The sequence below is a fragment of the Carassius carassius genome, chromosome 13 (genome assembly GCF_963082965.1).
Source record: "Carassius carassius chromosome 13, fCarCar2.1, whole genome shotgun sequence".
Lineage (NCBI taxonomy): Eukaryota > Metazoa > Chordata > Actinopteri > Cypriniformes > Cyprinidae > Carassius > Carassius carassius.
The window spans coordinates 22,866,136-22,889,106 of record NC_081767.1 but is presented as its reverse complement, the minus strand read 5'-3'; the positions used below and the strand labels follow the sequence as shown (position 1 = coordinate 22,889,106).

Here is a 22,971-nt window from a genome sequence, read left to right as displayed (position 1 = left end):
CATATGATGTGATTTCAAGTTTTCAATTGTTACAAGCTCTTGGTGCATAAAGATCTGTAAAGTTGCAAAGACTAAAGTCTCAAACCCAAAGAGATTTTCATTATTAAAATTAAGACTGGTCCGTGCCCTCCTAAAACGCAGTACACAGTATAACACAGTATAAGTCATTATAATCCGTAATTATGTCCCCACTGGATGCAACAATGGCTCGTTTGTAATGGGTTTTATTGTTTTTGTCTTGTTGCGCTGTTGTTCTTACTGGGACACGCATCACAATATGGTAAGGGGCGTAACATTTCCATCACATGCTTGAGGCATTCAGCCAATCACAAAGTACTCAGGGGTGTGATTCTTCCGGAAAAATCCTGAAATCCGGCTTTTTCGACCTGAAAATGATGCTCTCGTAAATCATGCAAAAAAATTTGGGTTGTAGGCGGTTGCGATGGGTCGGGTATTGGTAAACATAATGATCGCTCACCGCTGTCAACATTTTTTGTGCCTTTGAATCATGTCATCATGTCACTCCGCAAGTAGTCCAATAATTTGTCATGATTGAAGTTCAAAGTGTACGCGCACCGTTCTGAATGCGCACACACCCAACCATCTACTCACGTGAACAGCTTCAGTTGACTGATGAAGACCGTGAACACGGGTGATTCATGTAAGCAAATCCAATATATTGTCTTTCATTTTTATATGCAGGTCTAGTAAAATTTAACCAATCAATTGATCACTTTTGTCATGATTCCATAACATTAATGTTAAACGATTCTGGGCTAACTTAGCAAAGTAACGGCATGTTGGTTATTACTTACTTCTAGCTAGAAAGTTTAGCAGCTTCTAAAAGGCTCGAAATTGCCAACATTTTTGTCGCATATGCTCCTGAAATTTAATCTTTGCGACCTAAAAATATATTTGGGAGTAACGTTATATGCGCGGAGCATATGAGCATATCTGTCCACTAATGACTTGTCCGATTTGCGAACTAATGACTCCTTTGAACCGATTCACTTAAATGAATGCTTAAATCTGATCTGGGTCGAGTTTCCCGATAACAATGTATCTTAGCTCTGAAAAGCGCTCTCAACGTGCAAGGTTATAAACGCTCGCCGCAATTCCACACGCTTTTCCCGAAAACTTTACTTGACATTAACGCGTTCTACGTGTTACTTAAGAGTCGTTGTCCATTCGCGAAATTCGTGCTAAAATATAACCTATGGAATCGTATTCTGAATGTTCAACCTAATAATCGTCTTCTGTTGTGAATTAGCAATCATAGAAGTCTATAATAAAGCACTGACAAAATGGCTGAACAAAAACACAAGAAAAGATACCTTTAAAAAATATAGAGGCAAATAAAGATGTTATTTTTAATAGATGTAAAGGACACCATAGTAATAAGGAAAAACAAAAAATCTGGGAGGACAAGAAATGCCCAATTAATGGCTAGTTTTCGTGCACGTCAGCAGCAAGTTATTGACAGATTTTTTTGGATTTCATCCCATTTTGCCCAGTCTTTGAAGCATATTTCCCACATTACTCCTTTTATGATTTTTTTTTGTTCAATCATTTAATTTAGATGTGTATTTAAATTTTTCTTCCCTTTTTTAATTATTTAATTTATAAATTCATTTAAACAAAAAACAAGTACAATATTTTTTATTAATTTATTATTATACTATATAAATTATGTCACTGTGTGCGTGTGGTGGTGGGGGGGGGGGGGGGGGGGTAAGTGCACCGTATAGTTTCCTGCTTTTTTGTCCTTTGTCGATCACACCTATGAGTACTGGATAGATGGCTAATCCGAGCACACCTTGCTTTTCAAAACGATGAGCTTTGTAAAAAATGACACATTTCAGAAAGGGAGGGCATAGAGGTGAAACAATAATGTATAGTATTTGAAAAAATAATGTGTTTTTTTAAACTTAAACCATATAAACACATTTCATTACACCAAATATGTTAAAAAAAATTATTTTTAGCAACATCATATGACCCCTTTAAATGAAGCCTGCAAACAGCAAAACAATAAACCTTTAATAGTATCTTTATAATTTATTCATGCTGCAATGCATGCTGGGAACTTCAGAACTTTTTAGCAACCGTGTTGGGGAAAGTTGCTTTTAAAAGTAATACATTACAATATTGCATTACTCCATGAAAAAGTAACTAATTATGTTACTTCGTCACTTTTCATGGAAAGTAATACGATACGTTACTTTTGCGTTCCTTTTTAAATCTGGACAGGGCTTGCTTGTTTGTTTCTAAAATAAAGAAGTACTGTTTTTGGCAAATATAAAAGCCTTTTCACACCAAAAGTGAAATGAATAAACCTCAGGCTGAAGGGAAAGCAAATTTACGGCTATACGGTAGAATGCTGAAGAAGAAATTTCAACACACTTCAGCAATAAAAAAAAGACACACAAATTTTTGTTGAGTAATTTTTGCTTATTAGTATTGATGAACTGGATCATCGAAGGTCAGAAGCAAAAACATTGGTCAACAGAATGGATATTTGTGTTGTTTAACGTCATATTCTAAGTTGCATTATATTTATTTATTTTGAAGAATACTGCATCTGTGTGTGGTTTTGTTTTTGTGAGTGAGAGGAATATTCAGTTTTTGTGAGTGAGAGGGATATGCATATTCATATTTATTTTAGAGCTACAGTAACAGATTTCTCTCATCATGGGAACAGGAGAGCTGTCAATCAATAAATTGGAAAAAAGTAACTTGTGTTACTTATTTGGAAAAGTAACTCAGATATTCTCTTGCAAATTAAAAAGTAATGCGTTACTCTACTAGTTACTTGAAAAAAGTAATCTGATTACGCAACTCGCGTTACTTGTAATGTGTTACCCCCAACACTGTTCAGCAATATGAAATTATTTGTTCAGACAACTCTGTTTGACTAGTTGGGACAACATTTGGGGTCTGAGAAAGGTTTTTATGTTCAATTTTATTGGCCTGTGTAATGCTATAGAAACGTTCGTAATCACAGGAAGAAGGAGGGGGGAACCGGCGGACATTTAAATGAAACTTTAATAATAAAATAAACACAAAACAGCGTGACAGCCCCTCGCAGACAACTGTCGCACACAACCAATACCAAAACACAAAATAAAACCCAGGCCTGGTCCTCTCTCGTCTTTCACTGTCGTAGCTCCTCTTATATCCTAACGTTCTCCTCCGTGGGACTCGAGACCAGTGAGTGGCGCAGGTGTCGCTCATTTCCAAATCACTCCACCGGCCTCACTCCATTCCCACGGCTCTCAGCCCCGCCCCACTCGTCACAGTCTGACAAGGGTTTTCTGACAAGTTTGCTGGATTAGAGTTTATGCTGGAAAAATCATGTTTCCTTTAGGTCTGATGATTTTATAATTGTGTTTTATAGAACAAAGCTGGTTCATTGGAAAGCAAATGATAAAGGCAATTTGTTTAGCTAAATTAATACAAATTTGAGTAATTTAACATAATAAAAGAATTTAATATAATAAATAATACATTATATATACATTATTAAGTATAAATAATAATAAAAATATAATTTAAATGTAATGTAAATGTATATGTATATTTACATCATGTATAAGCTATATACAATGTGATGTGTAGTAATGCATATGAAAACATTTGAAAAAATGTATATATGTTATTATAAAATGTTTTTTTTTTCATATATTATATATAAATGTGTGTGTGTGTTTATGTGTGTGTGTATATATATATATATATATATATATATATATATATATATATATATATATATATATATATATATAAATCTCTTGAAGTCACTGTAGTTTCTTATGAGAATGTATGGTGAATTGAATGAATTGTATGTTTGCATGTGTGGGTATGTGTATGTGTGCAGTTTGAGTGTAATGGTTTTAATGTGTCCCGCTGACCTCCATGTCTCTGATCCTATACTGGAGTTCTGCCCATTTCATTAGCATGAAGGGAACACTGAGCTTTGCTTTAGGAGTAATATCCCTGCCCGCACTGCTCTGCAGATTAATCTAATACCACACCACAAGCCCCCTACATCCACTGCTTTACTTTCTTTTTTTTGTTGTTTTTTTTCATTCTTTTTGTTTCTGTTCAATCTGCCATTCTCAGAATGCACTTGTTTACTCCATTTCGCATAGTGACCATAAAAATATTTGCTTACGCAATACCATTTTTATAATGTAATCACAATTGTCTGCTAACATTCATGTTTCGAGTCAGATCGCCCCTGTCAGTGATTTAGATGGACTCCTCCTCTTGGTGGTTTGAGGCAGTACAAGGTTTATTGAATTGTTCAAATGGTCTTGTAAAATTTACACACAGGCTTGTCCAGCTGCCCACCGAACGAGCCTCGGAGTGGATGTAGCATTTTAAAGGACATATTCTCTTTATGTTGTTATAAAAAACCCTAACTGCGCCTGTCATAAATGCAGTACTTGTTTCAGAACAGCTGGAAAGCCAACTTCTGCCCACAAGGGCCATTGTCAGTGGTTACAGTCAGGACCTGAGTGTTTTTTATTTCTTTTTTTTTTTTCTGTAATCCAGCCTGATTATTTTATCCAAGAGTTTTGCTGCCTACCTAGAGAGGGTCCCACACATATTCTTTTCTACACAATTATGGGAATAATGCTCATAAATTATGTAAGAAGCAGTATTTTATGATGCTGTAGACCAGATGGCATATCAAATGCTGCAGGCTTAAAATCAGCTCCGACTCATTCTGTGACTATCAGTACAGAGGCAGAAACAAGATTCCTTACTAGCTGGCAAGATCTGTGCCCTCCTAGATCTTTATATAAGTGCAACACCATTGTTGACATCCCATGCATATTTGATTATTACATACATACGCAAATTTGTTTATGCTTTTAGCTTCCAATAAAAGTGTAGTACTGTCATCGCCGTCTTACATGTTTTAGCATATTTATATCCACTTTACAGAATTGTCCCAAACATCAGTGCAGGAAATGCAGTTTTTGAATCCAAGTGATACCCATTTTAATGATTGCATTTCTCTTTCTCACCTTAGGTTGGGACAAGCACTCCTATGGTTACCATGGTGACGATGGACACTCCTTTTGCTCTTCAGGGACTGGCCAACCGTATGGCCCAACCTTCACAACGGGCGACGTCATTGGCTGCTGCGTGAACCTCATCAATAACACATGCTTTTACACCAAGAATGGGCACAGTTTAGGTAATAATTTAATTTAATGCTTAAGTCAATAGAAATCAATTTCGGGGCTCAACTTTTTATATCTCTCTAATGTAATCTCGGAATCCACAATACTAAGCTGTTCTTTTCCCTCCAGGTGTGGCTTTCACAGATCTGCCAGTAAGTAAAGCACACAGATCTCTCTTAAACAGTGTAATCTAAAACTAAAATTATTTATATTTATTTATTTATTTAAAATTAAGTATAAATATTAGATAAATCTTAAGAAACTTAAATGAAAATGAGTTGTCTAAATGAAATTAAATTTATGCATTTAGCAGATGCTTTTATCCAAAGCGACTAACAGTGCATTCAGTTTTTACCTAACATGTGTTCCCTGGGAATCAAACCCACAACCTTGTGCTGCTAACACATTGATTTACCACTTGAGCCACAGGAACACTACAGTTAATAAAGCTGAAACATAAGTAAAAAAAAAAAAAAATAGGGCTAAATGGAAATATTTAAATACAAATAATGACAAAAGCACACGACAAAATTAAACAACAAATTACCTGATATGGATAATATATAAACTAGTATATAAATAATACTAAAATGACACCACTCACAAATCAGTAAAGAAGACTGTGACTGTTTTAAATGAAAATGTTTTTATCAAAAATTTCATGCTACTTTTAAATTTCACGTCAAGGCCTCTATCAAGCCTGTATCTGTGTGCTAGCTTGTACTTTTCTGCCCAACTTTGGATCTTTGTATTTCAGCAGTTCTAATGTTACTCTCCCCCTAGAATGAATCGCTTGCATTGTAGCGTTCGTCATTTGTGAGTCACTCTGCGTCTGTTAAATGAATACCTTTAATGGGAGATTGATGTGTGGTGTAGTCTAGTTATGAGCGCAGATTAGGATTTATGTTTCTGTATGGAGCTTCAGTTGAGAGAACATCCCCTGTGCTGAGAATTACTGACGGTGTACATGTAGACCTTCTGAGCAGACTCTCAGCTCTCTCTTTTTGTCTCTGTCTCTCATTACAGCCTAACCTGTACCCCACAGTAGGGCTACAGACTCCAGGGGAGATAGTAGATGCTAATTTTGGCCAGCAGCCTTTTGTGTTTGACATTGAGGACTACATGAGCGAATGGAGGGCCAAGATCCACAGCATGATTGCCCGCTTCCCCATCGGAGAAAGACTGGGAGACTGGCAGTCTGTTCTGCAGAAGTGAGCAGCCAGTCAACTTAGAATAAATTCAGCAGTCTAAAACATGATTAAAAACATATACTTGATGTCATGCTGCTTATTCGGGATTCATAATGTTTCTTCTCCTCATATTAACCTTTTTATGTTTATATCTGCAGTATGGTGTCCAGCTACCTAGTGCATCATGGGTATTGTGCCACAGCAATGGCCTTTTCCAGAGCCACAGAGACCATGATCCAAGAGGACCAAACCTCCATAAAAAACAGACAGAGTGAGTACGAATGAAGTCAACTGGTTTAGCTAAAAGTAAATGGAACAAAATAAATCGAGATAAAATATAATTATATCTTGCGTGATTTGAATATGTGGCGGAATTAATGTAGACATAACACTGGTAATGAGTTCAGATCTTCCCATGTCATTTGTGGTTTGGGTATAGGAAAATATAACTGTCACATGGAACTAAATTTTTTATGGAACAAGCAAAACTATTGCTTTTTTTGGATGATGAGTTATGAGTATTTTATCAATTTCTCATTTAGAGTCATAATAAAGCATATTTGATTTAAACTGTAATGAACACTCTGAATATTTAATGTTAGCATAATTGGTTATCTGGCACTGGCTACAACTGAGTGAATTTAATAAATCTTGTTGAATGCATTTCAGTATAAACCATGAGATAGATTAAATGTTATGTGTGATTTTGCTCACAAAGAAAGGCAGAGTCCATAGGAGTATAATTTAATGCTGAAAATTGGTATATTATAATGAGTAATCAAATTTTCCAATGTTAAAAGAGTCCAATGTACAATAAAAGCATGCTGTAGCTTTTAGAATTTAAAACTTCTCCATTGCAAAACGAATATGTACTATACATTGAAACTAAGTTTCAAAGCTTCTACTCACTCAGATATCTTTCAGGTAACAAGTATGAAGCATTGATTCTATAATTCCTAAAAAAAAATAAGAACAAAAATAGTGGAAACTGTTCTCCAAACCTTGTTTTTTTTCTGATGTGTGTGTAGCACCTACAGCTCTGCATATCCTGAAAAATCCCAATAATAGATTTTTTTTTAAGGGTTACCATACAGTACATCCTCCTTTTCCCTGACATGTTCTGGCCAGGATTTCTAAATTGACTAAAATGTCCAGGATTTGGCTTTATTTTCGTATTTACATGCTCTCTACTGTCCTCATACAAAACATGGTACTCATGCATGCATGAGACGCTGAATGCAACATTATATGCACAACTTTGACTAATGCACCATGCTGCTTTTTCAACTTTATGAAGGTTTTTCGTGGCGCAGCGGTTAAAGTTGAGCACATAATGTTACATTGTTTTAACCGTTCTCTATAGATCCCACTTTTAATGCACACCACGATTGGTTGAATATGTACACATGCCTGCACTACATAGGTTAAACTACTTTTCACTCATTACCTTCAGCGAATATGCAAACAAAAGTAACACAAAGCCAAGGCCTGGACATTTGAAACAATTTAGAAACCCTGACCAGGACAAGTCCAGGTCACCCTATTTTAAAGGACCGTTTTTAACTTCAGGGCTGAATATTTCATTATACATTATTATGCATATCTGTAACAATCTGATTCAAGCTTTGCAAACAGCTGTAAGAGAAAGAGCATTTAAAAACTATATTTAAATGGAACATTTAAAACCTATATTGGCAGCATACCCTCAGACAGCAAACCCTTAGCTTGCATCTAAGTGCCATTTATTATTTCACCTGTGAGGAGGGCAGTTACATAGACCTTCAAAGCACAAGAGTAATAAAAAACCTGTTTAAAAGAGTCATAGACGCGGAAAATGATCATAAAACTAAATAATGAATGCTCAAAACACTTTAATAACATTGTAAGTGGACCTTAGGGAGAACTATTGAGTTATAAAAAAATGTATGATATGACCACTTTAACAAAAATCTAAACACACTAGTTGTTTCTTCTTTGTGCTTAAAGGAATACAGAAGCTGGTATTGGCAGGACGTGTTGGAGAAGCCATTGACGCAACACAGCTGTTGTACCCCGGACTCCTAGAACACAACCCCAATTTACTCTTCATGTTGAAGTGAGTATGTCTAGCAGCCTCTGAGAACCATGTGTGTGCCTTTTTTGTTTGGAATGGATCAAGAGGAATTGCTTAAATCCTGAAACAAATGAAAATGTGTTCTCAACTCTGGGGATCAGTAGAGCTCAGTTGTATTCGAACAGCCACAGCTTTCTGGAGTTTCATAGTGAAAGAGGGCTCAGAAAACATGCAGCTTGAGATTAGGGCAATCTTTAACTCTGTGTTATACAGAATGAAGGTTCTAAAGCGCCCTATGGTCATTCTGACGAATTGGCTCTATTTTTATTACTTGTCTTTATAGCAAAAACACTCACTGACTGCAAAAAAAGGGTCATGGTTGCTTTGGTCTGAGCTGCACTGATACGATTAGTCATACTATTGCACAAGGTGGAAAATGAGCTGCCTTTGAACTAACTTTTTTTTTTTAGTAATCATTACAAGTCATACATCAGTTACTGAACTGTAGATGTTTTTTTTATAATATGCAGGCCATACTTCCAAATATTTATCTTGCTTGGAGGTTTTGGGGAGAGCAGTGACTTTTAATTGCATGCAATAAGTGGTTTCAAACAATAGCTGAAGTGAAAGAAATGGAAAGGTTTGTAAATCTACTTGCTACTTAAAAAAAAAAAAAAAGATATCGAGAGTAAATGGGGAAAATAGTTTTGGTTTGGGCTTGCAGAGATGGGAGTGTACAAAAGTTACAGTTAAATTGTTTTTCACTTTTGAACATTCTACTCATCCAAACAATCTTGAAAGCAGTGGATCACAGTTTCCACAAAAATATTAAGCAGCAAGTGTTTTCAACATTGATTATGATAAGAAATTATTTTTGATCAGTAAATCAGCATTTTAGAATTATTTCTAAAGGACTGGAGAAATGGCTGCTGAAAATTCAGCTTTGCTATCAAAGGAATAAATTACATTTTAAAATTCTAAATTGTTATTTAAATTGTAATAATATTTTACGATATTACAATTTATACTGTATTTATATCAAATAAATTTAGTATTGGGCAAAAGAGACTTTTTTTTTTTTTAAACAGTAGTGTATGTTCAAAGCGTCTGTCATTGGACAAACCAGGCAAGTATTATTAATTATTTCTTGTGTTGAGTGTTTTCTGGCAACAGTGTTCTTTTTTTTTTTATTACAAAAAAATATAAGCATTAAAGAAATGAGTGTTAGTGTAATGTAATGTGAGTTTTATATTGATACTGTTAGACTTCTGTTCTTAGGTTTTAAAGGGATAGTTCGCTCCAAAAATGAAAAGATGTCAGTTTTTCAAGAACTGTATGGATTTCTTTCTTCTGCTAAAAAACAAAACAAAAAACAAGGTGATATTTTGAAAAATGTGTGTAAACCAAACTATTGATGGTCCTCATTGTCTTCCACAATACATATATATTTTCTACAAACTATGGACTATCAACTCTGGTTGCCCTGCCCATATTCTTTAAAATATTAGAAGAAAGAAACTCATGATCAAAATGATGATGACAATTTTCATTTTTGGGTGAACTATCCCTTTAATAATTCTTTGTCATGCATTGAAAACGAGATATCCTTGATCTTTGTTCCTCAAGCAAATTGCATTTAGACAATCAGTCTTAGCGCTACGGAGCAATAATCCCTTTTCTCAACATGTTACTAGCATTTATGGCACATTTGCTGCGTGTGTGTAATGTTACATTTTTCTTTGGAAACAATCGCTGTTGCGTTTCTTTGGTTGTTATGTTTTGACATAAAGGTGAAACAGATTTTTATATATATATATATATATATATATATATATATATATATATATATATATATAACCTTATATGGAAGTGCGTGTGTGTTATTATTTAACTGCACTGTTGGATGTCATCAGATGTCAGATCATGCTGCTGTGGCAATAGTGCTAGGATGTGTGGGAAGGAAGCAGTGTGAGCTGACTCCTCTTTCTCTCTGTGATGGATAACAGTTGAATGACAAGCAGACAGTTTACTGGATTGCTGAGCCGACAGTGTCAGTCAGTAGGCATAATGGATAACAGAACTGGTTGACAGACATTTGAATGGATTGGCAGGTCTGAAGTGCGTGTGTATTTGTGTGTGAGATGTCACTGGTATAAAAGTGATTTTTGCTGCTGTCCCTTAGGTGTCGGCAATTTGTGGAGATGGTGAATGGTACAGATAGTGAGGTACGGTGCTTTAGTGTCCACTCTCCTAAATCACAGGACAGCTATTCTGGCTCCCCCAACCTGAGCCCGCGGCACGGAGCCACCAATGCTCACGTGCACAACACAGGTAACACGACCACATACTAACATCTGTGGTGTTACTTAAAAGTTAAGCACTTTGTGATTTAAATGTATTTGGTTGAGTCAAAAATAACAAATCGAAAAGTGTGACATTATTTGCATGGCATTTAAAGCAATTTTCTCCCCTAAATGCTCATTAACATAAATATAAAAAAATGAATGGCAGCCAACCGGCTGAATATATTATCTATTCATCTATTCATTACCTTAATACAGCAGTCAGTTCTTTATATTAAAATCATCAATATTAAACTCAGTGCAGCAAATCCCACATTGTGTATTTCCAGTTGCACTTCATACATTTTCTTAATTATAGATCTAAATGAACTCATGCTTATGATTTATTATATTGTTTCACATTACAGTCATGAGAGAATTTTTTTTTTCATTATATTTACGTAAAAATAATGTTACAGTGCAAAAATTTGTTATGCTTCTAAAATAGGCTTTTTTTTTTTTGCTAAATATTATTGCTAACACTTTATTTTAAGGTCCAATTCTCACTATTAACTAGTTGCTTCTTAGCATGCATATTACTAGCATATTGGCTGTTTATTAGTACATGTACTTATTAGACAGATTGTTATTCTGCATGACAGTGTCCTAGATCCCTTAACCCAACCCAATACCTAAACTTAACTTACTAACTATTAATAACCACGAATAAGGAGTCTATTGGGGGGGAAATATAATTAGTTAATAGTGAATATGTGTTTCCTAATCTAAAGTGTTACCATATTATTATTAGTCTTTATTTATTTTGAGGTCACATATGTCCTTGATATTTATTAATGATTTTTGTCTACAGTGTTTCTGTTAAATTGTCTTGAACTATTTAACACTTTCCCAAAAAGTGTAGGGTGGAGATATATGCAATTGGAAGCAGTTAATCATCGATTAATTCTTTTTTGTTATTATTATTATTACAGTCAATTTATTAATATGTTAAATTTGGTTCAACAATACCACCATGATGTGTACTTTTTACATCTTTTGATTTACAAATCTAATTTGTTGAATATTTATTCATTTATTTCTTATTTGAGTCAACTAGTCTAATTGTTAGCTGAAAGCAAGAATCAAATTAGACCAAATATTTGTTAAACCAAGATGCACGAGTTGAAGGATGAATAGATCTTTGGGAAGAACAGAAGTTGAAATTCAGAATTCGGCAGGCTTCGATTCTGTGTGGATCTGATGATCATGAGGAAATTCTCCCAGAGAACACATTCATACTGTTTCTTATTGTTTTTTTCTGTCCTCATGACTCAGGTGCAGACAGTCCCACATGCAGTAACGGGGTCAACCCTACTAACAAAAATAAGAGCCACAACAAATACACAGGCGTAAGCTCCACCTCCTCCTCTCCATCCTCCTCTCCTTCCTCCGTCAATTACTCCGAGTCCAACTCTACCGACTCCACCAAGTCACAGCCCCACAGTGCCACCAGCAACCAGGAGACTAGGTTTGTGTTGTTGTTTGGGATGGTAGTTGCAGCTTTAAGCCAGACAGAAAAACAGAATATGCAGTTGCATGCAAGCAAGCCCAAGCATGTAAAATTGAACTTGTTCACAAATGTTATGTACTTGCATTCTCTAGAGACCAGCTCTGCTGTTGACAATGTATTTTTGTGTGCTGACAGTGATAGTGAGATGGAAATAGAGGCAGAACATTACAGCAACGGCGTGACAGAAAGCTCAACTCGCATTATGAATGGCACATACAAACACCAGGAAATCCTGCAGGCGGATGACAACGGTGTTGGCAATGGAGTTGCAGGTACGGGACATGCCCGCACACACACCACACATGCAGAACTTTCAACGTCAGACTCAGCATGCTGTGAGAAAGGCTTTTAAAAAATATTCTTCTCATCCCTTATTCATTCTTCACTCTGACTAGTCCTTTCTCTGTCCTTCTCCCCCTTGAGAGCTGCTAAATTGAGCTTCGCTATAATTCAGCCCATTAAATGTTTTTCTCCAAGGTTACAAAGAGAGGATGTTATCTTTTGTAGTTGCAAAGTTTTTGTAAAGTGTGTATTTTTTTTATAGCACACAGTGCTCAGGGTTTTTTAGTTATTTATTTTTTAAGACTATTATATGGAGGAATTTTTTATATTACATTATTTCGTTGTTGAACATTATGGGGTCAGTAACTTAAAAAAGAAATATATATTTTAATTCAGCAAGGATGTCTTAAAATGACATTTATAATATTACAAAATATTTTTATTACAAATAAATTCTGTTATATGAAACTTTCTAGTAATTAAAAAGTTCTGAAAAAAAAGATTTTTTTCACAATTTCCACAAAAATATGAACATTTTCAGCATAGATAATAATAAGAAATCATAAGAAGATTTCTGAAGGATTTTGTGACACTGAAGACTGAAGTCATGGCCCTTACATAAATAATTTACATTTTAAAATATATTCAAATTGAAAACAATTATTTCACAGTATTACTGTTTTTATTGTATTTCTGATCGAATAAATGAGACTTCAAAAAACATTAAAACATCTTTATATACCATGAATATATAGTGTGAATTATATTATGTTGTATTGTATTATAATACATTTGGCAATATTTGCATTCCCAAATAGTTCCACTTTCTTATTAATCATATCCTCAGATTAATAAAGCAATTTAGGCGAGATTTCCGAGCTGTACTATATTGAAGCAATTTTTATCAACCACAGTAGCTATGTGCGCTATGCTTTGTCTGCTCCTGTAGATGATAGCTGCAGCTCAAGACAGCTGTGTGGAGGAAACCAGGCGGCCACCGAGAGAATGATCCAGTTCGGCAGAGAGCTTCAGGCCCTCAGCGAGCAGCTCTGCCGCCAATATGGCAAGAACACCACTCACAAGAAGATGCTGCAGGTAGGAGAGATAGAGGGAAAGAGGAGTGAAACTGTACAATCATAATTCATCAGTTTTATATTAAATATTGGTGAAGTGGTCTATTAGACTCACAGTAAAATTCCAAGCATATAAACAAATCTGTTCAACTCTTCTGCCTCTTGTTTGAATTAAATTAAATGTATGCATTTAGCAGACGCTTTTATCCAAAGCGACTAACAGTGCATTCAGGCTAACAGTTTTTACCTAACATGTGTTCCCTGGGAATTGAACCCACAACCTTGCGCTGCTAACACATTGCTCTACCACTTGAGTTTGTTGCTGATGTAAATACACAGTTCAAGTGGAAAGTTGATTAGCCCTGTGGGGAGCAGTACACTTGCATCCTTTGTGCCCACTCGCCAATGTATGTGTTTGAGTTCAGGATGCATTCAGTCTGCTGGCGTACTCAGACCCCTGGAACTGCCCCGTGGGCCAGCAGTTGGACCCCATGCAAAGAGAGGCGATCTGCTCCGCTCTCAACAGCGCTATTCTGGGTAGGTCTCAGATCACACACTAGAAAGTTCTGGAAAACATGATCTCTTATGTAGGCCTTTTCATTTAAATGTGGCTGCAGTCACATGAGACCAATAAATTAGCTTGTAGTGATCTGGTAACATGGCCACAAGTCGTTTTTTTTTTTTTTTTTTACTAGTTTTAATATGTGTGATCTTTTCCCTCCTTTAGAGTCTCAGAATTTGCCCAAACAGCCTCCACTCATGCTGGCTCTGGGTCAGGCCACCGAGTGTGTGCAGCTGATGGCCAGGGTTCGCTCTGGTTCCTGCTCCTTCGCCAGAGTCGACAACTTTTTGCACTAGCACCAGTCCAGGAGGGAGCACCAAGGTAATTATAGTTTTGACAAATCCTACATTTGTATTTTTATACAGAAATTTGGTTGTAAAATGTAGTTTAGGTTATTAGCTTAGTTTGTTTTAATTCAAGTCAGAATTCATTTTTAATTTTTCACCCCTTGTAACATAGGAACATAAATGATTCTGGGTATAACAAGACACACAACACTTTATCAGAAAATATGAAACGCAATTAATTGGTGGGTGGATGGTTTTGTAAAGTTTAGCAAGATTAAGTAAATCAGACCATGCAGCATTCATAAATAATAATAATAATAAAAAAAAGTAAAGTTAATTTCTCTGTAATATTATTACATTTTTGTTTATATTTTATTGCACATTCATAGATGCGGTTTATTGTTTGTTCTTTTAGCGTTTGTCAAATTCACTATTTTATATTTTTTCTTCACTTCACTTTTTTTCCCACTTGTGGTTTTATTTTAATTCAGTAGTATCTGCCTTTTTTTTTTTTTTTTTACATAAGAGCAGGTGTGGCCAATTGTAACTTGAATGTGTGAGGCTTCCGGGGTCATTCGCTTCCAGTTGTTTTAGCTGTACAAAAACAGTGTTATGCTGCTTGATAATATTGCAAACTGTGATATTAGCTTATTATTTAGTATCATAATCAAAAACACACTGGTTTGTAGCACAAATAGCATTACAGGTTACTGCACTTTGTTATTCTGCTAGTTATTTGCCTGCTAATGAATCAAAAGTCTTGCACATGCAATAACCCATTTGTATTTCCTTCAGGCAGTGTTCAGGACGGCTAAGAGGAGGACTTTCTGGTTGGCTGCCATGACGAGAACAAGCGTTTGAATTGGTGTGTCACTTGCCGTTTGCCAGAAGCAGCCGAGCAGATCGAATAGAAACGAGAAGAGAGGCTTCTTTTTAATTTAGTATTATCAAATACAAATTGTGTGACACTATTTAAAGATTAATTAATTATTCTGTTTATCTAGTCATTTTTATTTTAGTTTATATTTTGTCTGTTTGTTGTGCTCATCTTGAAACAAATCAACTTCCCAAACAATTATGTTTTTTTCATGGGTGAATTCAGTGCATATCAAAAACAGACGTAATGGTAAGTTCCTACTGAAAATTTGAGCTACTCACTCTGGTTTTCTCAGTCAGAGCTCAGGTATTTAGACAGATGTTCGGGATATTTGCGGACACAGGTGTCTCTTCACCAGATCATACTGTGAGTGTCTAAGCAAGTCCTTTTCTATGTACAAGCAAATTCTACAGTTTTTTTTGTTTTTATTTGGTCAACCTCAACAGCCCCTTTTGGAATTAAATGGACGCTGGTGTTGCGCATACATGAATTAAGTGTGAGCTTACAATGTTTCATTGCCGTAAGTGTGTGAGAGAGGGTGAGATAATGCATGGCTCCTAGTGTCTTTTAAGCTACTTCAGTATCTCAGGCACCAGCACGAGTTTGATTCGACACAATCACGCAGCGACGACGCACACTTACCCTTGTGTCCAATGTAGATGAATTATATTTTCAAACATAGACCTTTGCCCAAAAATACATCTATTTTACTGATATTTTAACATCTTTATAGCAGTGGGTACCATAAAATGTCAACTTACACTCAAGTTTTAAGTTTTAATTTAGGTATATTGAAGTAAACAAGTGGTTTTCTGATATTTGTGGCTGTACCAAATAAAAACGCAACATTTTTGACAAAAGAACATTAAGCTCAGTAGTTTGATTACTGAGAAGCTCCACTAAAGCTTACTGAGTAACTTTGTATACGAAGTCTGTACGTTTTCTACCCATGTGAATAGTGTCACTGTGTTGATAGTTCTCCTGTTAGATTAATAACTAAAACTGACACCACTTCAGCTTGTTATTGGTTGTTTCATTGGCTGTTGAGTACTGTTGTTCAAGTTTCTTACCATTGGATGCACTGTACTTCAATGAATGCACATGATGCATTACTGTATCTGTCTACCTCTCCTGTTCAGTAATGGAGGGACAGAGTATGAACTTGCAGCATGCAAGACAATTGACTGACCCAGCGTTCCTGCAAATGAACAGAAACAAACAAAATTATTTATTAAGCACCTAGAGCATCTCATCTTTTTATTTCCCATTAGCAGCCTGTGTTTCTCTTTTTTTTCTTCTTCTTTCTTTTAATCTGATCATCCATGAAGGAAAAACACTAAATCGATCCCATGTCAACCCAGCATTTTACTCGCCAGCACGCCGTCGTGGTGTTGAATGTAGCTTAGTCGATTTTATTTCTCACTTTTTCGCTGCTGGCCATCATGAGATTGTTACATTCCGTATCTACACCTGCTTTTGTTCATTTACTCTTAGGACAGTGCTGTCTAGCTTGTTGATTCATGACAGCTGTTTAACGGAAGGTATGTGTAGCGCAGGTTGACCTGCAGATCATCTGGCTGGAGTCAGAGGTCACAGGGTCGCTGGAAGGTTGCACATGCTCCTCAATAGCAAAAATAAAGTTGGCCTTCCCAACAATGGAGTTACATATTGAATATAGGCTCTAAGACAGAGTAAAATCACAGATTATAGCCCCACCATTTATTTTTAGCAGTGTTTATGTGTCAATCTGATTGTGTTGGGCGGGAATTTTACACATCCTGTTCCCAAACAATCTTGTTTTACCATTTTACTTTGCAAAATGGGTCAATTTGGTTGTTAAATGGTGGTATCTTGTTGCATGGGGACATCTTGTGTAACTTTTTACTTATGTTTGAGTTACAAAATAGTTGATATAGAAGCACTCATACTTCTACTGGTCTGTACGTTGTAGATCTTTTGTCATGGGGTGGTTTTTTTAATGCCAAGTATGTTTTGGAACTCGTCATAATCTAACCACCTATAATGAATATTGTCGTTTGGAAGTAATCCATTATAGAACTTCTTATTGGCTTTAAATAGGGACCTACGTACATACATGGAAGGGAAGAAAGTAGCCAAAATCTTTGTCAAGGTCTTCTCATGTGGCGATTGCCTCAAAAGACAATGTAGCAGGGCGAACGGAATGGAGTACAGCAAGCTGTGCACAATTTACTTTTATTATGATTTTAATTTTATTTGAGGTTTTTTTGTTTTGTTTTAGAACTTGTGAAATGAGTTACCCTCTACTTAGCATGAACCTTTAAAACCTTTAAAACAACATAAAAAAGAAAAACACTAAAAAAAGAAAATAAAAGAGACATATGTACTGGAAACATGATAAAGAAATATTGTACTCGTTTAATTTTGACAGAATTATTTTTATTAAAATACACATCCATGACTAATTGTGTCTGTTTTGTGTCCTTTTTTTGCCGTTGACTCTTTGTATTAAAATTAATTGTTCCTGCACATTTTATGTTGAATCCATAAAATCTGTATTTTATAAATGCATTTGAATATAGTAAAATATTTATCCTGCATTTACTGAAAGAAATACTTCCATTTTACAGAATTGGTCCAGAGTTAGACGGTTAAAAACGTTTTGGAAAAAAAATTGTCTATGCAAATTGTATAATATTCAAGGTACACATTTCTGGTAATTGTACAGTTCATTCTCATTTTGTAATTTCAGACAGTTTTGTAATATTTGTCTCCCCAATCTTTCTCTGCCCAAATATGCCACTATGGAAACACAGTAATAATACTTTAATTAGAAGGGTTATATTAACCTATTAATATTTTGCTTACATCTCCATTGTAATTTTTTTGTTGCTATTTTATTACTTTTTTTTCCCAGAGGCAAATCAATAACAATTACATTTTAAACAATATTTCAAGTTTAATTTATGAGATTTGTATTTTGAAAACGTGATCATACTGCATGATCATACTTGATCATATTTCAAAGTTAAAGATTCATTAGTTTGAATATACATTAAACCAAAAACTATCATAACATCTTAGTTGATAATTCAGTATACTTTATTTTTGACAAAACATTCCATGTTTCGGTAATGACAGTAATGCTTCAGTAAGCGACCACATCACATTACAGAATTTTAACTTGCATACTAAAACACCACTAAAATATTGTTTATTTCCCCCAGTTATGAGGATGGAATAACTCCCAAAAAAGTGTTTAATTGCAGAAAAAGGTGTTCGGTAGTGTTAAACACAGATTTTTCTGACTTTTGAACACATTTACCTCTTTTAAAATGATGGGGCCCATCTCACCCAATGAGAGTAAGGGACACATAAATATTTCCTGATCATAAATGTAGGGGTGTAATACATTTCAATCTCAGCCAATGGATTAAACATGCACTGTTTTGGTAATGACATGTAAATGTGGGACACTTTTTTTTTAAACATAAGGTTTCATAATTTACAAAAAAATATATAAAATACAATTTTTTCTTGATTTTGGCTTTTTAAAAGAATTAAAAAGATATTTTTAAAACAACCATGGAAAAAAAAAATACAAAAATAATCTTAATTATTTCTCCAGCAAATCTTACAAATTCTGAAGTTTTTTTTCTTCTCTTCATTCCTTCTTGAAGATGGACTGCTTTTCTTTGGATGTTTGGATGTTAAAATACATGGACATGGACCCCTGGCCCTTCTGTGAAAACACAACATTTGTGTTGGTGTTTATACATAATTATGATAAGAACATACCTTGCCATCTTCTTAAAGTCATAACTAAGCATTAAATCATGAAGAGCAGTAACATGTTTAAGCTCTTAATGTGGAGAGTTCGTCACATAAAGCTCACTATTGACCACCACAGGCATCTCTAGATGTAGGTCATTTTAAAAATAATTAATAAAAAAAAAAAGACTTGGCCTCAAATATTACACAAACATGGCATTAAGGAAGTAACAGAACTGAATGTAAGACTGAGAGCATTTACGCTTTCACGGATCATCAATAACTGACGGTCTTTTGCAAAACTTCCGCCGTTGAGCATTCTGCTTAATTTGATAGGACTTTATTGGTGTGTTTCTGTCATTTACTGCCTATTCATTATGTTGTATCAATTTATAAATGAGCCCTTATGTCAATTTTGCAGGTGAGAATCGTGAGAGCCGTTGGGTAACTATAGTAACGGATTTGAATCTTCATACCAGCATTAGACAGAAGAGGGCGCCAATTCTCTCTGCTTTCACAACTCACCCGATGACTGGGGTCCACTGGGGGGCCTCAGTAAACCCCCTCGGACACCAAAGTACAGTACATATTCAAATATGTCATTATAATTTAAGCCAACAATTTTACCAGTTAATATGCTAAATATATTTGCCTAACATATTTAAATAAATTGATACATTTTATTTGGTTCTCAGGAACTCTACAAGTAAACAAAACTAATAATTAATCAGATCCCCTCATCAGATGTCAGTGGGTCTTAACATTTGTATTAGCTAATTATGGGTTTTTGCTAATGTGTTTATTAAAAAGTTCTAGTTGAGCGACAAGTTTTAAGTTCTGTCAGATCAAATGCAAGCAATATCCAGTTGTGCATGTGGAGTCCTTCTGCAGAATTACAAAAAAAAAAAAGAAGAAGAAATTTGGTACATATGCATTTTGTTTTCTTTCCTTTAAAAAGGAACAAATTTAACATGTTGAATCTTGCAATTAATTATGATTATTTTAATGTACTAACAGTCTTAGTTTCTGTTGCTATGATTTTAGTAGACATACGGATGTAGACATATGTGATGTGTTACATAACATTGATTTCCTGCTATCTGAGATAGTTACCGCAAGTCTAATGTGTCCTTTATATGTAATGCATTAATGCTCAGTCTTTGGACTGTGCATGAAGTGCATCCAGCTTCTACATCTCGTTAAAATGGAAAGAACCAGGTTTTTACATATTTTCTGAAATGATGAGGAACATAAACCACAGGTCCCAAATTAAACTCTATGCATCATTTGGTTAAATATACGAACTACAAAAATTCTAAATACATGAATACTACAGATAATATAGGAGTATAGCAATAAAGTATAGATTGATTTGAACATTATATAAATTGTACTAATCATTGAAAAACTTAGTAAAAATCTTTATAATTTAAAGAAAAACACAAAACCTAAATCAACTTTAAATACTTTTATTATCTTGATAGAACATTTCATAATCCGCTTATAACATTCACAGCATTGTACACCTTGACCCATCTAATTAGAATAAAAACACAAGCGTCTAAAGATTTGAGTTTTGTTTGTGATACTCAAAAGAAATAGAAACCTCCTCTCCAGAATTCTAATATACATACAAAAGTACAAGAATAAGAAAAATACTTTCCATATTTTACACATATATATAAAATGCTCTTTTTTATAAAAAGGGCTCCTTGTGTACAAAAGTGGCCGTCATTTCATTTTTCTATTTATACATATACATTGACATACGAACAAAAAAAATAATGCTCATGTGGTATTATTGGTGCTCCAGTTGTGTGCTGTTCTATGTAGTTTACATGCCATCACTTATTTTTCTTAAAACCCAGCGCTTTTCATTTACTCCCTCCATCTACAGTATACCAATAAAACCTATTAATTAAATCTAGTCAACAAAGCGACAGTTCACGCTTCTCCAGATATCTCTTGCTATACGTTTCAAATCAGCTGTCCTTGCTGTCTGCTTGTAACAATGTTGCTGTGAAAACCAGAGGCAACGAGTCACTGAGTGTCAGCTGTGCAGATGTTACGTCTAGACCAGTTCAAGTAAACTACACTCTCTTTCAGATTCAAAGCTACCCTGATAGATGTCAGTTTTGTGGCGAAGTAACACCTCATTGGTTTTCAAGATCGAGTTAAACCAGATAATTATGATAAGGATAAGGATACACCTTCATGATTCACGCCTATCAGTTATGACATGAAAAGACTGGCTTCTTGGTTATTTTTACTGGCAACAGCTTCTAACTGAAAATTTTAAACTTGAGATGTCCTTCAAAATATTCGGAATGATTAACAAATATATATTAGTAACATCCCCAAATGTAATCCTGATAAAGGATAATTAGCTCATCAGTACACCTGGAAAAAGCACTGGGATGTTTTATGCATTTAAGCCTTTTGTCCATCATGGGCACTTGGTTTGATAGACAGCCTTTAAAGCACTGGATGTCCTGAGGCCGGTATCTCCACAGTCTAAACAAGCGTTCACCTTGAAACCAGTTGCCTGAAAACAGCAAATCAGGTCTGTTGGACATTAGAGAAACCAGTATTTGGCCCAAGGCTGACAGTGTCCACCTCAGTACTGTTTCTGTAAGATTATACTTTAAAAATAAGAACGAACACACACATGCACACACCCACCAAGGCTAAGAAAGCCTCACAGCTTTGGCCATCAGGAGAGGACTGCGTGAAAAAGGTCCCAGTGTGCAGAAATCTTGCCTTTCCAAACATGAAAGGAATTTCCTAATATTTTTATCTCTTTACAGAAAAACTGAGCACACAGGAGAATGGACAGACTATGAGAGGTCAAGTCTTTCTGAAGTTACTCCGCACTGGTGCCAGATAAGTATATAGATTCCTATTTTTCTGGAGGGCGAGAAAAACTATAAACAGAGAGGGGAAAATCCTTCAAAAAAGAGCCTGTGCCTGAATGCTTTTTTAAACAATAAAAGGCAAAATTCAAACCTGTTTATAAACCTGAAAAGGATAGTTAACCCAAAACTGAAAATTCCATTACTCCCCTCATGTTGTTCCAAACCTGTTAAACTTTCTTTCCTCTGAAGGTCTCTGTGTTCTCAGTTACTCAATGGTAAGCAAACTATTGGGTTACCAAAAATCTTCAAATATCTTCTTTTGTGTTCCACAGAAGACTAAGTCAATTAGGTTTGGAATAACATGACTGAGTAAATTTCCACGAATTTACTTTTTCGGGTGAATTACACTTTTAATGCAACATTAGACAGCAGAGCAACCCAAAAAGAGGTTTCAATTTCCTTGGAACTTAGCTTTTTTGACAGAGATAATGAATGTGAATATTAAGCCAACTTGGAAGTGTTAAAAATATCTTTTGAACAAACAGTGAGAGAATACAATCATCTTCTTAAAATGTTGCCGTATTGGGGATGATCTTAACACTACACTTCACATCTCATACTGCACACTTTTGAGACATTAAAAAAGTGATCAATAAACACTTTAAATTGATGACTTGATTGCAAATACCAACACTTTAAAATAATCGTGTAGAGCACATTTTGGTAGACATTTTCAGTAACAGAAACTACGATCAGCGTCAGAATGAGATGCGATGAGCAAACAAGCATAATCAACACTGATCAGATCTGGTTTAACACTTGTATTTTCCTCCTCCTCCTCCTCATCTTCCATCATCATCAATGCAAGAGGCGTCATTAAAAGTGAGATGAATCCAAAACAAGACACGCATCATTTCCACATGTGATTTGTTCATCTCTCGAATCCTCGGAGGTGCAAGTGATAACGTCAGGCACCCCAGTGGTAGCTAGCACAC

General features: G+C 35.2%; 1 protein-coding gene across 1 annotated transcript in view; it reads left to right on the top strand.

The window, feature by feature from the left end:
• The window catches only part of LOC132156114 (ran-binding protein 10-like), a 28,839-nt gene extending 12,599 nt beyond the window's left edge, over window positions 1-16,240 (top strand). The window contains exons 4-15 of the mRNA XM_059564982.1: window positions 5,042-5,209; window positions 5,325-5,347; window positions 6,222-6,406; window positions 6,544-6,656; window positions 8,372-8,480; window positions 10,621-10,769; window positions 12,056-12,248; window positions 12,426-12,562; window positions 13,522-13,667; window positions 14,071-14,182; window positions 14,373-14,528; window positions 15,290-16,240. Coding sequence (XP_059420965.1) covers window positions 5,042-5,209; window positions 5,325-5,347; window positions 6,222-6,406; window positions 6,544-6,656; window positions 8,372-8,480; window positions 10,621-10,769; window positions 12,056-12,248; window positions 12,426-12,562; window positions 13,522-13,667; window positions 14,071-14,182; window positions 14,373-14,503 — 1,466 coding nt within the window. The 3' untranslated portion in view covers window positions 14,504-14,528; window positions 15,290-16,240. The remainder of the gene's footprint in view (window positions 1-5,041; window positions 5,210-5,324; window positions 5,348-6,221; window positions 6,407-6,543; window positions 6,657-8,371; window positions 8,481-10,620; window positions 10,770-12,055; window positions 12,249-12,425; window positions 12,563-13,521; window positions 13,668-14,070; window positions 14,183-14,372; window positions 14,529-15,289) is intronic.
• Window positions 16,241-22,971: the final 6,731 nt, after the last annotated feature.